Source organism: Microtus oregoni, unplaced genomic scaffold (genome assembly GCF_018167655.1).
Source record: "Microtus oregoni isolate MIOR12 unplaced genomic scaffold, Mior012 000050F_007, whole genome shotgun sequence".
Classification (NCBI taxonomy): Eukaryota; Metazoa; Chordata; class Mammalia; order Rodentia; family Cricetidae; genus Microtus; species Microtus oregoni.
In genome coordinates, this window is record NW_024543231.1 from 240,634 (window position 1) to 258,482 (window position 17,849).

A 17,849-nucleotide genomic window follows, 5' to 3' on the forward strand; every position below is an offset into this window, starting at 1 on the left:
TTGCTTCCTATGTATAACCCCAGCAGCACAGACATTAAAGGCAATATTGAATAAATGGGACCTACTGAAACTGAGAAGCTTCTGTAAAGCAAAGGACACTGTCACTAAGACAAAAAGGCAACCTACTGAGTGGGAGAAGATCTTCACCAACCCCGCAACAGACAAAGGTCTGATCTCCAAAATATATAGAGAACTCAGGAAACTAGACTTTAAAATGCTAATTAACCCAATTAAAAAATGGGGCACTGAACTGAACAGAGAATTCTCAACAGAAGAAGTTCAAATGGCCAAAAGACACTTAAGTTCATGCTCAACCTCCTTAGCAATCAGGGAAATGCAAATCAAGACAACTTTGAGATACCATCTTACACCTGTCAGAATGGCTAAAATCCAAAACTCCAATGATAGCCTTTGCTGGAGAGGTTGTGGAGTAAGGGGCACACCCGTCCATTGCTGGTGGGAATGCAAACTTGTGCAACCACTGTGGAAATCAGTGTGGCGGTTTAATAGTGGCATGAACAGTGTGTGTCAGTATAAATGTGGAAACCTGAGAAGGGATGCTGTCATTGAATTGGTGAGGAAATATCCTTGAAGAATGGCCCTCATAGGCTCATATTTGTGAATTCTTAGTCATCAGGGAATGGAACTACAAAGAAAGATTAGATGGTGTGGTTTTGTTGAAGTAGTTGTGCCATGTTGTAGAAAGTGTGTCACTGGGGGTGAACTTTGAGGGTTAAAAAGTCCATTCTAGGCCCAATCTCTCTCTCTTCCTGCAGTCTGTGGATCCAGATGTAGAACTCTCTGTAGGCAGAGGCTGTTTGTTTGTTTCTGGCCACCCAGGCCCAAAATAATCACACAGAAACTATATTAAATAAAACATTGCTCAGTTTATTAGTTCAGGCTTCTTATTACATCTTAAATTAGCCCATTTCTATTATTTTGTATTCTACTATGAGGCTGGAGGTTTACCAGTAAGGTTTTTGGGTGTCTTTCTCCTTCAGTGGCTATATGGCATCTCCCTGACTCCACCTACTCTCACTCTATATCTCTTGCAATCTAGCTATATTCTGCCCTGCTATAGGCTGAAACAGCCTTTAAAAAAATTAACCAATGGTATCAAAACATATTCACAGCATACAGAAGGGAATCCCACATCAACTCTTCACTACTTCTCCAGCACTATGTCTGCCTACAAGGTATTATGCACCCCACCATGATAATGGAGTAAACCTCTGAAATTCTAAGCAAGTCTCAAATGCTTTCTTTGATAAGAGTTGCCATGGTCATGGTTAGTCTTCACAGCAATAACACACTGACTAAGCCAATCCTGGAACTGAAGAAGGAGGCAAAGGGTAGCAAGCAGAGGATGCAGAAGCCTCTTCAGTACAGCTGTTGGGCTTCACATCCCAGAATCTCAAGCCTCAGAGCAATTTGGTGCTCCCAGACCTGGGGGTGAATTCGAAGATATCGAGTGAGTAATGGTGGGTCTAGAGAATTTACCATAGGTGTGGATGCATCCTGATTCCCCCGAAAAACCTAAAAGAGGATAGACAGTATTTATTAACTGACTGACAAGACAGAAATACCATTTATACCACCAAATTTTTGCTAGAAGCCTCAAGTTCAGTTTCTTCTTGTTCTTTCCCCTTTTTGCATCTGTCACAATGCTTATCACAACATATGAGTGACTTACTTCAATTGGCTTTTAGCATTTTAAGATTGAACTCTGGGCAATTAGGTGAATTCATGGGCCAAAAAGTTGTTTTGACTTGTAGAATTGAGATCCACCTACTTACCTGCTATGTAGAACTACTCTAGCTATGCCTTATATCTGAAATAGTTTCACCCATGTCCAAAAAATCTAAATGAAACAAAATACTTTGCCTGAATTTGTATGTTGTCAGGTAATCTGAAAGTTGGAGTCGAGACTCAACTAGTTGATGCCACAGACACTGAATTTGTTATTATAAGATGAGTATAGAGTAAACTTTCAACAAATGTTAAGTACTGTTATTATTCATATATGCTGGTTTCACACATGTTAGATAGAAAGTTGGGAGAAAGTCTAAGGTGTCTTGCCACATTGAGATTTTGGGGTTAAGTCCACTTGTAAGCCAGTTATAGTTGAGGAAATGAAAGGGCGTTGTAAACTACTTCTAGTACTCTAGAATTGACAGAGACATCTTGCTGCCTGGAAAGTCACCCAAAGTAAGTTCACAGTCAAAAACTTCAAAGAAAACACAATAATATTCACAATCCACACTCTCTACATATTTTCCATCTTTATGTGGCTTATTTTTTACTCTATTACTTTTTAATATTTATTTTATTATCTTTACTCCTTTAATCTATGACTGTCTGTACTGTGTCTCGTTTTTTCTTTTATTTTATTAGATTTAAAAAAAATACCAATCCAAATTCCCACCCCCTCCCCTCCTCCCATCCCCTCCACACACCCTCCTACCCTACCTCCTCCAATCCAAAGAAAGGGCAAGGCACCTTACCCTGTGGAAGGTCCAAGGCCCTCCCTACTAAAACTAGGCTGAGTAAGGTATACATCCAAAGAGACTAGGATCCCAAAAAGCCAGTACATGCAGCAGAGACAAATCCCAGTGCCACTGCCAGTGGCCCCTCAGTCTGCCCCAGCCATACAACTGTCAACCACATTCAGAGAGACTAGCTTGGTCCTATGCTTGTTCCTTCCCAGTCCTGCTGGAGTTGGTGAGCTCCCATTAGCCCAGGTAAACTGCTTAAGTGGATGAACCCCTCATGGTCTTGACATATTTGCTCATATTCTCATTACTTCTACTCTTCAACTGGCCCTTGAGATCTCAGTCCAGTGCTCTGATGTGGGACTCTGACTCTGTTTCCATTTGTTGCTGGACTAAGGTTCTATGGTGATATTTAAGATAATAATCAATCTGAATACAGGGCAATACCAGTTTGAGCACCCTCCCCTCTATTGCCTAGGGTCTTAATTAGGGCCATCCTTGTGGATTCCCAGGAATTTCTCTAGAGCCATGTTTCTTGCCAACGTCATAATGGCTCCCCCAATCAAGATATCCCTCTTCTTGCTCTCATATCTGTCCCCCCTCCATCTCAACCATCCCATTCCCTCAAGTTCTCCTCAACCCTCCCCTTCTTCCCTCTCCCCCTTCCTCTACCCCCTGCTCCCATGTTCCCAACCCTGTCAGGTGACCCTGTCTCTCTCCAACCCCCAGGTGAGTCCATATATGTTTTTCTTTGAGTTCACCTTATTACTTAGTTTCTCTAGGGTCATGAACTATACACTCAATGCCCTTTGTTTATAGCTAGTATCTACTTATGAGTGAGTACATATCATATTCATCTTATTGGGTCTGGGTTACCTTACTCAGGATAGTGTTTTCTAATTCCATCTATTTGCATACAAAATTCAAGATGTCATTTTTTCTTTTTTTTTTTTTTTAGCGCTGAGTAGATGTGCCATGTTTTCTTTCTTTATCCATTCTTCAGTTGAGGGGCATCTAGAATGTTTCCAGGTTCTGGCTATTACAAATAATGCTGCTATGAACATAGCTGAACAAATGCTTTTGTAGTATGAAGCTTCCATACTGATTTCCAAAGTGGTTGTTCACGTTTGCATTGCCACCAGCAATGGAGGAGTGTTCCCCTTACTCCACATCCTCTCCAGCATAAACTATCATTAGTGGTTTTGATCTTAGCCATTCTGACAGGTATCTCAGAGTTGTATGGATTTGCATTTTCCTGATAGCTAAGGAAGTTGAACATTTCCTTAAGTATCTTTTGGTCATTTGAAATTCTTCTGTTGAGAATTCTCTTTTTAGTTCAGTACCCCATTTTTTAATTGGGTTATTTAGAATTTTACTGTCTGATTTCTTGAGTTCACAATCCAGACTCTGTCTTTTCCATCTTTATGTGGCTTATTATTTTTTTACTCTATTACTTTTAAATATTTATTTTATTATCTTTACTCCTTTAATCTATGACTGTCTGTACTCTGTCTCTTTAAATACTTCATTTTATTTTTTTCTAAACCATTTACTTCATTTTATAACTCTCTATACTATTTATCTTCTCTCTCCCAAGACTATGTACATTTTTATAACACACTGTGACCCATTTAGGGGTCTTTTATGTCTGAAATTGTCTTTATTGCATATTTGTAATTATCTTTGGACCAGGAGAACTTTTTTATTTAATGTAAGTGGGCATTGCTAAGACCAACTCCACAGTCCTGCCTGCTAGCTCCATGCAGTCCAGCATGGTGGAGACATGTTTTCTGCTTCTGAGAGTCATGCATATTGCCCCATTTTTAGGCACACAGAGGATCTAATTTCCATTAAGCAAGTTGCAGCACTCTGCTCACAAAATCCATTTAAATGCTCCATAGCCAGACCTCGTCAGAGTTCATATTGGAAGCATGGCCCAGGAAGCTGCCATTTCAAAATGACATGGCTTTTTTTCTACTATCATGAAATCAGTAAGACCTCTCTTAATGGAGCCACAGAATGCTGCCAGCAAGCAAAGCCCATTTGGGAAAAAAATGCAGCTAAACTTTGTTTTTTAGTGTCTAGATTCCTTTCCAAGCCCTCTCAGGTTTTACGTAGATATAGCTGACCACATTGGAGCACCAATTTGTTGTAAGGAGGCTGCTTGTTGGTTCCTGGCTCCTCAGCCCCAAAATAACCAAATAGAAACTGTATTAATTAAATCACTGCTTGGCCAATTACTTAAGCATATTGCTAGCTAGCTCTTACATCTTAACTAACCCATCTCCATTATTTTATATTTTTTCATGAGGTTCATGGCCTTCTGGCAAGGTTCCAGCATGTCTATCTCTGGTGGTGGCTCCATGGCTTCTCGCTGACTCCACCTCCTTTCTCCCAGCATTTGGCTTAGTTTTCCCTGCCTAATATCTACCTTGCTATAGGCCAAGCCAGTTTCTTTATTCATTAACCAATAAAAAGAACACATAGACAGAAGGACCTCCCACACCATATCTTAATGAGTCTAAAAGTTTGTACCTAATTCACTTTCCCTATTAATTTGCATTATCAAATTATGTTTTAATGTCTCTCCACTTTTTACACTTACACCTCTTTAGTGAGTTTCTTTTATGAGTCTGGTAAACAATGAAAACTATAACTATCTAGTCTTCAGCTCCTTCAGAGATCAGAGAGGGAAATATTATTAACTGAGTAAGCAGGAAGTGCAAGAAAGCAACTTCCAAAAAATGTGAGAAATGACAGAAATAGATGGCTGCCTGAACAGTTACCCAAACTTCCTTTTCAAGGTTGGGGCATTCATCTTAAGCCTAAGGCCTACAATAGTCAACAGACTTTTCTATAAAGCAGGATTTCTTTTTTAAAAATTTTTTATTTTTCCATTCAATTATTTACACTTTCTTCCCTCCTCCCAATTCCCTCCTGCTCCCCCACACCCCCTCCTCCCTCTCCTGCCCTGCTTGAGAAAGGGCCAGGAATCCTGCCCTGTGGGAAGTCCAAGGCCCTCCCCCCTACATCTAGGCCTAGCGAGCTGTACAGGATTTCTTTAGAAGAACTGTTTTGCCTTGTTTTTACAATGTTTGGCAATCACTCTCTTTTGTGTCCTGCTTGTCCAATTAGAGCAGCATACTGTCCATATGTAGAAAGTGTTTTTATTGCATATTGAAACCACTGAATTAATACCAGACGATATCAAATTGACTTTATTACTTATTCAGTTACAAGATACAATCAGGAATAGGAATCATACCATATATATCCAATCTCACACACATCCAATCTCATATGTGTGAGCCAGGTTGTCTAGCACAAGGTAATGCATAAATTGATCAATTATTGTTTGGAAATGTGCTAAAGGTCTCATAATTTCATAAAAATATATTGTATCAATAGCAAAGGTTTTTAAAAATTTTTAATTATTTATTTAACTTTATTTTATGTGCATTGGTGTGAAGGTGTCAGATCTCTTGGAACTGCATTTTCAGACAGTTGTGAGCTGCCATGTGGGTGCTGGGAATTGAGCCTGGGTCCTCTGGAAGAGCAGTCAGTGCTCTTAACCGCTGAGCCATCTCTCCAACCCCAATAGCAAAGGTTTAAAAAAAGATTTTCCATCATGTGTCAAGAAGCCAAGGAAATTATAAAGAAATGTCCTACTTGTTTTTTATACAACCAAACACACTACCTACAGGAAGTAACCCCAAGGTTACACAAAAGAATGACATCTGGCAGATGCATGTGTTCCATTTTATAAAATTTGAAAAACAAAAATACATACACCTCACCATTAGTACCAATTTAGGTTTTCAATGGGTAACTGCTTTGAGTTTATAAAAGGTTGATTTGGTAGTTACACATTTGCCAGAATTTATGGTGATCATAGGTATATCTGTACAAATGAATACAGACAATGCTCTTGGATATGACTCTAAGAAAATAAAACAGTTTTTTGATTATTATAATATAAAGCATATTACAGGTATACCACACAATCCTATAGGGCAGACAATTATAGAAAGAGCAAATCAAACTCTAAAGGATATGTTGAATAAACAGAAAGGGATGATAAAGACCTCCAGAAGTAGACTGCATGCTGCATTATTAACTTTGAAAAGGTACTATAATTTCTGCTGGGTCTATTCTTTCTAATTGACAAAGTTTCAATTTTCTTTTTAGAATTAACTCAGAGACATTTTTCACATAAGTTTTTAAATTTTTACTCAGCTTATGTGGTAAAAAGATACATTCTAAGGTAATATCTTCCCACTGCATTAAAATTCCTGTAGGGGAATGTTTGGAGGGTTATATGACCAGAATGCAATTAAGATTCATATCCACACAATCCATATGTGTCTTCTGTAATTTCTCTTAGATCAAAGCCAATTCTCTCTCAGCTTTAGCTGATAATTTCCTGGGACCATTAAAGACCTTGTTACTATCTATGGTTTTGTTTAAATTAATCAGTTTACCAGGTTTTATCACAACAGTGGTGCATAGATGGAAAATGTCTCCTAGCAATCTTTGAAAGTCATTAAGAATCAGCAATTGATCTCTGCTAATTTGCACCTTTTGGGGTCTAATTTTTTGTAAACCTATCTCAGCCTAAATAATTAATAGAATCTCCTCTTTGTATTTTTTGGGAGCAATCTGTAATCCCCCACAAGACAAAATTTTCTGTTTTTTTAATTTATTTTTTATGAATACAGTATTCTGCCTGCATGTATGCCTGCATACCAGAAGAGGGAACCATATCTCATAGCAGAGATCAATTGCAGATTGAGAGAGCCCATTAGCTGAGTCACCCTACTAACAGCTCTTAGATCTGTTACCATTTTCCATATTTCTTTTAAACAACAAATATAGGAGAATTCCAAGGGCTGATTGATTCTTCAGTATGCTGAGCATCTACTTGTTCCTGTACCAGCTGTTCTAAAGCCTGCAATTTCTCAGTTGTTAAGGGCCATTGCTTAACCCATACAGGTTTGTCTGTCAACTATGTTAAAGGCAGGACTATTGGTGCCTTTGAAATAGCAGCAGCTGTTGTGCCCTGTTTGTGTACAACCTGACTGGTCAGTAACCATTCTTTATAAAATTTTGTAGTATTTTTTCCCAGAAACATATGTTAACTTATGGTTTGTTTCTAAGAATGGGGTAATGTTAATCTGAGTATTCTATTGCTGTAACAAATCATATCACCACAAAAATCATTGCTATCTTAGCAATCATGGCTTTAATTTTCCTCTGTCATTCCGCCTCTATACTTATACATTTGACCCATCTTGTTCTCAGTTTTACATGATATAATATTCCAACCCTAAAACCTCCTGAAGAGGCCAATTTGGATGCCAAAATATTGGTGAAATTATTGTTACATCTGCACCCATGTCTACCAGACCTTCAATGGCAATGCCATTTATTTGTATTTTTAATATTGGTCTTTGTTCATTTATAGAAGTTTGCCAAAATCTCACTTTATGGTTTCTCCTGATTTTAGTTTTCTCTTCTATAGCTGTTCTATTATCCAGAGTAGTATGGTTTCTTACAATAGGCATTAGTTTTTTAATTGATCTGGGAGGGAGTTTCATCTATGATGGCAGGAAATGATTGAACTGGATTTGGCATAGGGGCCTGTGAGAAGCCCTTCAAGGACTTTCCAGATGGCAAAGGATTACCTTGAATATCCTTTATTTACCTACCTTCATCAGTCCAATGCCTGCCTTTGCTACACCTTCTGCATAATCCAGCATGGAGGGACATTCTGAATGAATTCTGCTTAGAAAAAAATCTTTGTTTCTAGGAATGCCTTGTTTACATTACATCCCTTTTTAGGTGACCTTGCTTGCTATAATTAACACACTTGACATTTTAATTTTACTTCAAACCTCTGGAAATCACGTCTTTTATACAAGTATCATCATGGTCATGAGATTCAATATTGATTGTATCTCACATCCAGTCCTCCAAGAGTGCTGATCTTGCTTTTAATGACCTAATTATCCATTTGCATAGAGAATAGGCATTTTCAGATTCAGAGATTTAAGTATTATTTGTCTCGTTTCTGAATTTGGTATCATGCTATTTACTGCTGATGTCAATCTTTGTAATAAGTCCATGAAGGTTTCTTTTGGGCCCTATATGACTTTAGTAAATTATTTAGTCTTCTTTCCTATTTTTTAAATTCTGTCCCAAGCATTCAAAGCTGCTGCATGGCACAAAGCCAGGATGTGACCATCCTTTAGGTATTGCATTTGCATAGTATCATAATCTCTTTACCCAAGAAGTTGATCTTGGGAGATTCCCATACCTCTAGCTTACTCCATTGTTCAATAGTCCTACTCTCTTCTCTGAACCAGTTACTCCATTGTAATTGTGGAATAGTTTTAATTGTAATCTAAAGCTCTAAAACAGCTTTAACCAATTATATCCAGTCTTTAGGGATAATTCTATTACAAACTGACCATGAGGTTAACAATTGCTACACAAAAGGTTTATTCAAGTCATATGAGACCATTGCTTCCTTGAATTTCCTTAAATCTAACATTGGCACAGGAGTCTATTCAGGTTTTACAGAGTTTCTACCATTTGGCAATTCTTGTAAGGTTATTGGATATATTAAGGTTGTTTGTTTGAAAATCTTAGGCTGTTCCTCTCTAACCATATAATGTAATGCTGAAAATGATTCTTCATTAAATTCCTCTGTCTGGAGTTGAATATCTCTATGATCTGTTTTAAGTTTTTCTAAAACTTGTATCAGCACCCAGATTAACAAACTTTTAGTGATAAAAATGATAAAGCTGATAATGTTTACAATTGGCATTACATAAATCCCATCTAAAATAGGTATTGTCTCATATATTTATTACATTCTCAAACTGTCTGGGATATTATCATACAAAGACACAAATCCCCCCAATGTAATAGTGTTTCCTATCTTTTGAAGATTTATTTATTATTTATGTATACAGTGTTATGTCTGCATGCATGCTACAGGTCAGGAGAAGGCACCAGATCTCATTACAGATGGCTGTGAGCCACCATGTGGTTGCTGGGAATTGAACACTGGAAGATCAGTGCTCTTAACTTCTGAACCACCTCTTCAGCCCATGTTTCTTATTTTTAATGTGAGAAAAATCTCTCTTTTGGGGCTGGAGAGATGGCTCAGTGGTTAAGAGCCTCATCTTCCAAAGGTCCTGAGTTCAATTCCCAGCAACCACATGGTGGCTCACAACCATCTGTAATGAGGTCTGGTACCCTCTTCTAGCCTGCAGGCATACACACAGATAGACTATTGTATACATAACAAATAAATAAATAAATATATATATTTTTTAAAAAAATAAAAATCCCTCTTTTATCTAATTCCTCCCTTTAAAAATTCCCAATTTTCTCACTGAATCTGCAACTGATGATGATGAAGATGTAAGGCTTACTTTTGCTGCATAGAACAGTTAAACTTGACTGGATTTCAATGTATCTATCTAGTTTGGCAGCAGCCTGAGAAGGGGGTTCAGGGAGAGCCCACCAAGAAAGTAGAAAGAACAACATAGATGGTAGGGTGGTGACTCCAGCCACATGTATCTCTGGCCTAAGCTGGTGATTGTAAAGCCACAGGCAAACAGCTTTCTCATGAACTCCTACCCCAAACATTGGGTGCCAGGTATAGTACAAATAATAAAATCTCAGAGACAGATATTGGGGCTCAACCTGAAGATCAGAAAAGCAAAGCAGCCCAGCCACTAGCTCTTACCTCTACTTCAGACCGAAATGGATGATCTTGACTCCACAAATCCTCAGACTGAGACTGAGACCGCTCTCCTCCTACCTTATATTCTTCTCTAGTGTTGGGATAAAGGGTGTGCACCATAACTGTCTGGCCTCTATGACTAACTAGCTATAGGAGTGTGTGAGGCTGCACTGTCTCAGTATTTTCTCTGAATTTGTCAATTGATAATGGGGCTAGACATTGTTGATGTATTTAATACTTATATATTGTATATAGTTATTGTACTTATTTTTTATATTTTTTTCTTATATTATAACCTCATTTATTGTTTTAGACAGAAAGTATAAATGTGGTGATATCATGTCTGTTCTCAAAAAAAGTTTTCCTGAAGATCAGAGAGCATAGCTAGCTACTCATCAACCAACTATACAGGTCTGGAGGTCTGTACAGACCGACAGTAAGTGATATGAGTAGGCAGAGAGAAGAATATAAGGTGGAAGGAGACAGTAGTTCAGCCCCCCTTTTAGTTAAAATGCTAAAACCCAATTGAAGTAAGTCACTTACATATTGTGATAAGCATTGTGACAGATGCAAAAAGCAGAAAGGACCATAAGAAAGAGGAATCATATATGAGTGACTGAGAGCAGGGAGAAACTTGAGGCTTCTAGCAAGAATGTGGTAGTATAAATGGTATTTTTTGCCTCATCAGTCAGTTAATAAATACTGTTTATCCTCTTTTAGGTTGCATGAGTTCTAATTGGTCTTAATAAAATCCCAGAGCCAGATATTGGGAAAGGAGCATGCTACAACAAACCCTTACCTTGCTAACTCCTCAGCCAAAAAAGGGGAAAGCTCCTGTCTCCTCTCACCATATATTCCTCTCTCTGTCCCAACATATCACTTCAGTCTATCTTTACAGACCTTCTAACCACTAATATTAACTAGTGGCTAGCTCTGCCCTCTGATCTTTAACCAAGCTTAATTTGTTAGAATACAAACAAGATATCACTACAGTCAAGCTATCTGGAAGATATTCAGACCAACTGAACTATTCAGAAAGACTACTTTCTAAACTGTTGAACTATTTACAAGCTGTGCAGTGTGCTCCAGGTGTCTTGCATTCATGAGCTGCATGATTATCCATGTTGTGATAAGCTTTGAGAATACAGCTGTCTTTGGGTCATTTCTGCTCTTGAAAGCTCTCACCCAGATTCCTGAGATAAATCCCAATAAAATTCATCCATAAAAGCTGGACTTTGGTGGTATCTTTACTTTAATCTGAGACTGATTCTATCTGGGATGAGTAGACATTTATTTATATCTCCCTAGGAACAGTATCATACAACAATATAGCATGGCAAATATACTGTAAATATTTGTTGTATTAAAGTCTGTGTGCTTGATCAAACTTCTGAGGAACATTAAGGTTCCAGATTTGGGATTTTGGGTGGTGCAATTTTATGACATATTTGGAGGCTTGATCATCTTTCATTAGACACAACTCATTATATCCTTTTAAACTTTTATTTATAAAAATTACAAGTCTAGAGGAATTAAAGGAATGATACATTGAATATGCTTAAGTCCTTCATCTAGAGCTACCAGTTATTAGAATATGAATATTTATATTCTCTCTCCTGTTTATTTTTTAAAATTTTATTTAATTATGTGTATGTATGATGTATGTGTCTGTCTGTCTGTCTGTCTGTCTGTCTCTCTCTCTCTCTCTCTCTCTCTCTCTCTCTGTGTGTGTGTGTGTGTGTGTGTGTGTGTGTGTGTGTATGTGCACATAAGTGCAGGTGTCCATAGAGGTCAGAGGCACTGTATTCCCTGGAACTAGAGTTATATGTGGTTGTGAACTGCTAGATTTAGTTCTGGGAATTGAACTCAGATCCTCTGCAAGAGCAGTATGCAATCTTAACTATTAATCAGTCTTCGCAACTCCCTCCTTGCCACCATTTTTTCCTACCCTCTCTTTCTGTACACACACACACACACACACACACACACACACACACACACACACTACACACACACACACACACACACACACACACACACTCTTTTTCTTGCACAATTTGGAAGGAAATTATAAATACCATATATACTAAACATTTCAGCATTGAAAACCTGAGAAAGGGATCATTTTTCTATATACCACAGACTACAATTATTATGACCAACAAATGTAGCATTAATGCAATATTATCTGATAATTGAAGTTTTCAGTTATTATAATAGTATCCTACATAGTATTTACTATTTAGAATATAATAAAAGATCATATATTGCATTTCTTGAATCACTTTTAAATTTTCTTAAATCTAAAATAGGGAGCTGAGAAGATGGTTCAGTGAATAAAGCTTTTGCTGCACAAATGTGAGGCCTGGCATTCATATCCCTTGCACTCAAGTAAATGTGAAATGGATATTTAACCCATCTATAATCTCAACTCTCAGGAGGCAAAGACAGGATATCTCTAGAGCAAGCTGACAAGTTAGACTAGCCAGAATTAGTTATCTCCAGGGTAAGCAAGAGACCCTGCCTCATAATAAAGTGGAGAACAATAAAGGAAGATACTTAATATAAGTTTTTGGTTTCTGTACACATACATATACTTCCCACCTACATGCATATGCAAAATTAAAAAGCAACTCCAAAATTAGATTCATAGTCTTTGCTCTTTTTCATCCATTGTGACACTGACATCTTTAAAAGTCCAGAATATGTATGGTAAAGCGTGGTCAGAAATCCTAAATTTAAATGACTTCTCATTAGATAAGTAGAATATGTGTCCTTTCTGCACTGCATCAAAGGACACTTGATATGCCAGTCTGTCCCATTATTAATGGTCCTAAATTTGATCACTTGGTTAAGATTGAGACACTCAAAGCTTCTATTACAAAAGTTATCAAATTCCACTTTCTTAACAATCTGTGGGGTAAACTTAAATACCATGTCAATGTTTTATTTCTCAACAAACCTTCACCCAGTGGTTTTTATTATTCATTCAATTTCTTTACAAATATTAAATGGTACAGGATGATTTCCAATTAAATTTATCATAATTTTGTTGAATCTTTTATATTTATTAGCCAATATTATTCTGTGTGGAAGTAGAAGCTCACTTTCTCCTTTTATTAATTTATTTTTACTGTGATTATGAATTCATGTATTCTTTCTTTATTATATGTGTTATAATCTATTACCATCATTATTCTTTTTGACTGGCCCAAAATAAACTATGTATTTCAGGATGACCCCAGATATAAGGCATTCCTCTTACCTCAGCACCTTAGTTCTACAGACATGAGTCAATGCACCCTGCCATTATCTTTTTGATTTTCAAATTTTCTCAAAGTTGGCTAACAAAAAGCTCTTCAAGTGAACTATGTTCTTTTTAGAACCCCATTAGCCTTATATTCTGGCACATGGAGATGTTTCAAGATTGCCAGGAAGTTTACTTGTCTCAGAAATTGTCATTTCTCAAAAAAGCCCAAACTCCTTTACTGGAAAATGGTAGAGACCAACCAACATCTGGACATGATGTGCTCACTGCTTTTATGGTTCATTATTGCTAGGCTCTCTCAGTGTACAGCGCTATTAGTTCTTTTAAATTTTTTGAGTTTGTATTGGTACTTGAAGTTCAGGTCTAGCATTTCTTATACTCATTATATTCACTCTAGTGCTGTGAAAATAAATTAGCCCAAACTCGGTGGCTAAAAATGAACATATTCTTTCAAAGTTCTACAGGCTCAAAGTCTTGAGCCTGAAGCAGAGGTCTGAGAAAATTAGTAAAACACAGTTACATTTAAAGCGTCTATAATATCTACTAACTTACTCTTGGCCAAAATGAGTTGTATGGTCATACAAACAATCAATGAGGTTTTAAAGGAAAGAAGAAATAAAAAAGATTAAGAAAAACACATGAATTCAATATTCCTATGTCATATTTTCTGTTACATTTATTACATTTTCTTGTTCTAACAACAAAGGATAATTTTTGTAGGTAAAGGTGAACATTTGGGGTGGTTTACTAGATTTCTCAATTCAGAAGTACCCTCTACTGTTAATGAAATGAGGTGCAGCTTCTTTAACTGCTAGAAATAGAAGAGGTGTGTACCTAGTGACTTAGTGGTTTTTGTTTCCATAGTTCACTTTATAAAATCTAAGCAGCATGTTTTTAAGTGACACAGTTCCAGTTCCATTACCATGGCTGAGGCTACAAATGCTGCCATGGATAAACAGAACTGTCAAATCTTGCCAAGACAGGGTAAGACGGTTTTGAAAAGTCTCTTGTCTGTTAAATATAATCTGTCAGTTATTCTAGGCTTTAGTCAAAGTTGGTTGCTTCAATGCTGAAAACATGAGTTTGGGTGATTGCCCAGGCAGCCAGTTGTCTCTGTGATTTGTTGTATGTTTTGAAAGTTGTTTGATTGCACTTCCTAATTACTCAGGCAACATTTTTTCCCTTTTCGGATCTATTATGGGGTTGAAGACTAGGTAAATATAGCAACTTTTCTCTCATGACTTGTCCAAGTTATTTATTATGCAAGACTTGGGCTAGTTAGGATAGGATATTTGTTTTTATTGTATATAATTTTGTAGTAGGTTTAGAATGCTCTTATTTAAACAAAAGGGAGAGGTGCTGTGGGAGGACCTTCGCTCCTTCAGCCAATAGCCACTGAAGTACGAGCCCACTGTGCTGTTGTGGGCTCGTACTTCAGTGGCTATTGGCTGAAGAAGCTGAAGGTCCTCCTGCAGCACTGCCAAGTTATGTCTTATTCTGAGCCTACAACTTGCCAAGGTAAGCATAAAAGAGAAGAGGGAGTAAGGCTTGTACTATTACAGGATGGTTGTTACTGATGTGTCCTTATGGCCTAAGGCCCACTGAAACCTGCCACAGCTGAAATAGACATTGCATAGATGGAGACTGTATGTCTCTGCACAGGAGTTATTTCAGAAGCTCCATCAAATATGAATTCCTGGGGATGGGTGGTAGTGGTGGTGGTGTCTTTGGGACTTGCCCAGTCTTAGTTTTCACCAGCCAATTCTAAGGCAAAGTACTGTTCTTACTACTCTGTCCTACCCACAGTGAATGAGGTCTTGCTTTATAATGCTGTTCAACATTGGGGTACTATTGGTAAACGTGGCCTTTGGACACAAAATTGATGATACTATGGGTGGCTCCTCAGATTTTAGCAGTGTTGATAACCTGTACAGTGTCAAAGGCAGCCTCAGCCCATATCACCCACTTCCATAACTTTCAGGCTGAAGCTTGAGTCAATCCTACTAGTGTACAAGTATACTATAGGTACTGGAGCCAGTCCATAAACTCCATCTGGAAATTTTGGCCTTCATACAGGGTCTTCAGCATTGGGTTTCATCACAGTGGGCCTGAAAATAAGCTCCAAAGCAAAGTCAAAAGCTGTGCTAGCTTTCATGCTCTACTCCTCAGCAGGTGGAATCTTCCTCCCTATCTGTCACCAGGGATTGGAAAAGGGGTTTCAAAGAATGGTGGAATTGGTCTCTCTCATGCTGTCTTAACTCAGTTCTAGCATCTCAGAACTTGGGTTTTGGCCTGATAATAGAAGGCTTAATGTATTACTCAGCATCAGCTGTCTCTGTCAGACCAGGAATTAGATTGCAAGTCTAAGGCCTGATCTTAAGTCTTCTCTCATCCTCAACTCTCTCTAAGCTGTGCTGCTTAAAGTTAAGGGAGGCAGGTCAGAGGCAACGCCTTCCTTCCTGCTTTCTTTAATATATCTTGACTTATTTATTTTTATTATTTTTATTTTAAAACAATCATTTTATTTTAGATATCAAGACCAGTTCCCCCTCTTCCCTTATTCCCACTCCCCAGACCTTCTCCCCACCTCACACCCATCCACTCCTCAGACAGGGAAAAGCCTCCCATAGAGAGTCAGCAAAGTCTTTGGCTTATTTTTTAATAGCAATAGCAGGCACTATAGTCTCTCATTTGCTTTCCTTAACTCATGTGAAAGTAATTTATATATGATTAACTATTCAACTTGATGTGTCTCAGTGGAGATGGTTAATGAAGCAGCTTAGTCAGCCACCATCTTTTTCTGCCTTCCATTTTGATATGTAACGCTTTGTTGTTATTAATTTAAAGTATTTTATTTTATTTTTTTTGAGACATGGTTTCTCTGTCTGTCCTGGAGCTCTCTCTGTTGACCCAATTGGCCTCAAATTCATAAAGATCCATCTGCCTCTACCTCCTGCATGCTGGGATTAAAGGTGTATGCCACCATCATCAAGTTTAGAGCCAACTTCTTAAGGATTCTAATGGAGACTGGAGACCAGCTGAGACACCCAGTCAGAGACTGAACAACTACAGGATTCTTGGACATTCTGTCTGGAAATAGCCATTGTTGGACTAGCCAAAGTCTATAAGTTACTCTAATAATAAATCCACTTTACACAACTCTCTCTCTCTCTCTCTCTCTCTCTCTCTCTCTCTCTCTCTCTCTCTCTCTCTCTCTCTCTCTCTCTCTCTCTCTGTTCCTATGGAGAATATTGACTAATACACCCATCTTGTTGATCAAGGGTGTTCTGGAGACCCCCTAAACAATACACTCTATTGTTATTGCTGCTGGCTCAGGTCTACTGCCTTGGAGTTATCAGGCTCGGGTACACCCTGAATTGCAGAGGACCTGGCTCAGGCTTACTCCCTCAGAGGTCCCAGACTCATGCTCGGACCTGCAGAGTTTCCAGGTTCCTGCCTATTCCATTTGATGTCCCAGACCAATGCCCAGACCAACATGGGTTCTGGCTCAGGCCTACTCCCTCTGAGGTCCCAGACTCATGCCTGGCCCTGCAGAAATCTCTGGTTCCTGCCTACTCCCTAGGAGGTCCCAGACTCATACACAGACTGGCAGAGGTCCTGGCTCAGGCCTAGTTCCTGGGAGTTCCTAGACTCATGCCCAGACCCACAGGGGTCTTGGCTTAGGTCTACTCCCTTGAAGGTCCCAGATTCACATCTGGACTCTCAACAGTCTCTGGCTCTGTCTCACTCACTCAGTGGTTACTTCCCTGTACCTGTTCCAGTGGAGATCTCTGATTCTGGATCGTCTATTATTTTTAATAGATTCTTGAGAATTACTTGGTCTATACTGCTGGCTAATTCTGAGAAAACTTACCCTTCTCAGATCTCTGTGATGGATGTTGACATCCCCAACAGGCCAGGGACAGAGGAGGTCCTTTCCTCTGTTCCCTCTTAGACAACCTGATTACTCAGTCTTTTCTCATTATAAATAGTTCCCCAACCCCAATATTGGGCAGAGATATGTCTAAATTACTTTTTCCCTTTTTTTTTTCATCCAACTCCTTCTGGAATTGCCCCTCTCCTTCCAGCCTTTGAAGAGTCTCCTTGTGTACTAGCTGATACTAATGCTTCACCCTATCCTCTTCCAGACTCCCCCTTTGACACAAAAGTATGGGGTACCTCCTTTCCTTCAGTGGCTTCCCATCATCATCTCCCCAATTAATATCATTCTCTACTTATTACTTTTCTGTTCTAGACCTTAAGGATGCTTTCTTTACCATTCCTTTATACCCAGATTCACATGATCTGTTTGTTTTTACCTGGGAAGACCCTG

The 17,849-nt window shown here is 38.4% G+C and overlaps 1 protein-coding gene across 1 annotated transcript in view; it reads right to left on the bottom strand.

Annotated features, from left to right (window-relative positions):
• Window positions 1-929: 929 nt before the first annotated feature.
• Window positions 930-17,849, bottom strand: part of LOC121436922 (coagulation factor VIII-like) — a 145,037-nt gene continuing 128,117 nt past the window's right edge. Inside the window, exon 26 of the mRNA XM_041636819.1 lies at window positions 930-1,536. Within this exon, the coding sequence (XP_041492753.1) occupies window positions 1,381-1,536 (156 nt within the window). The 3' untranslated portion in view covers window positions 930-1,380. The remainder of the gene's footprint in view (window positions 1,537-17,849) is intronic.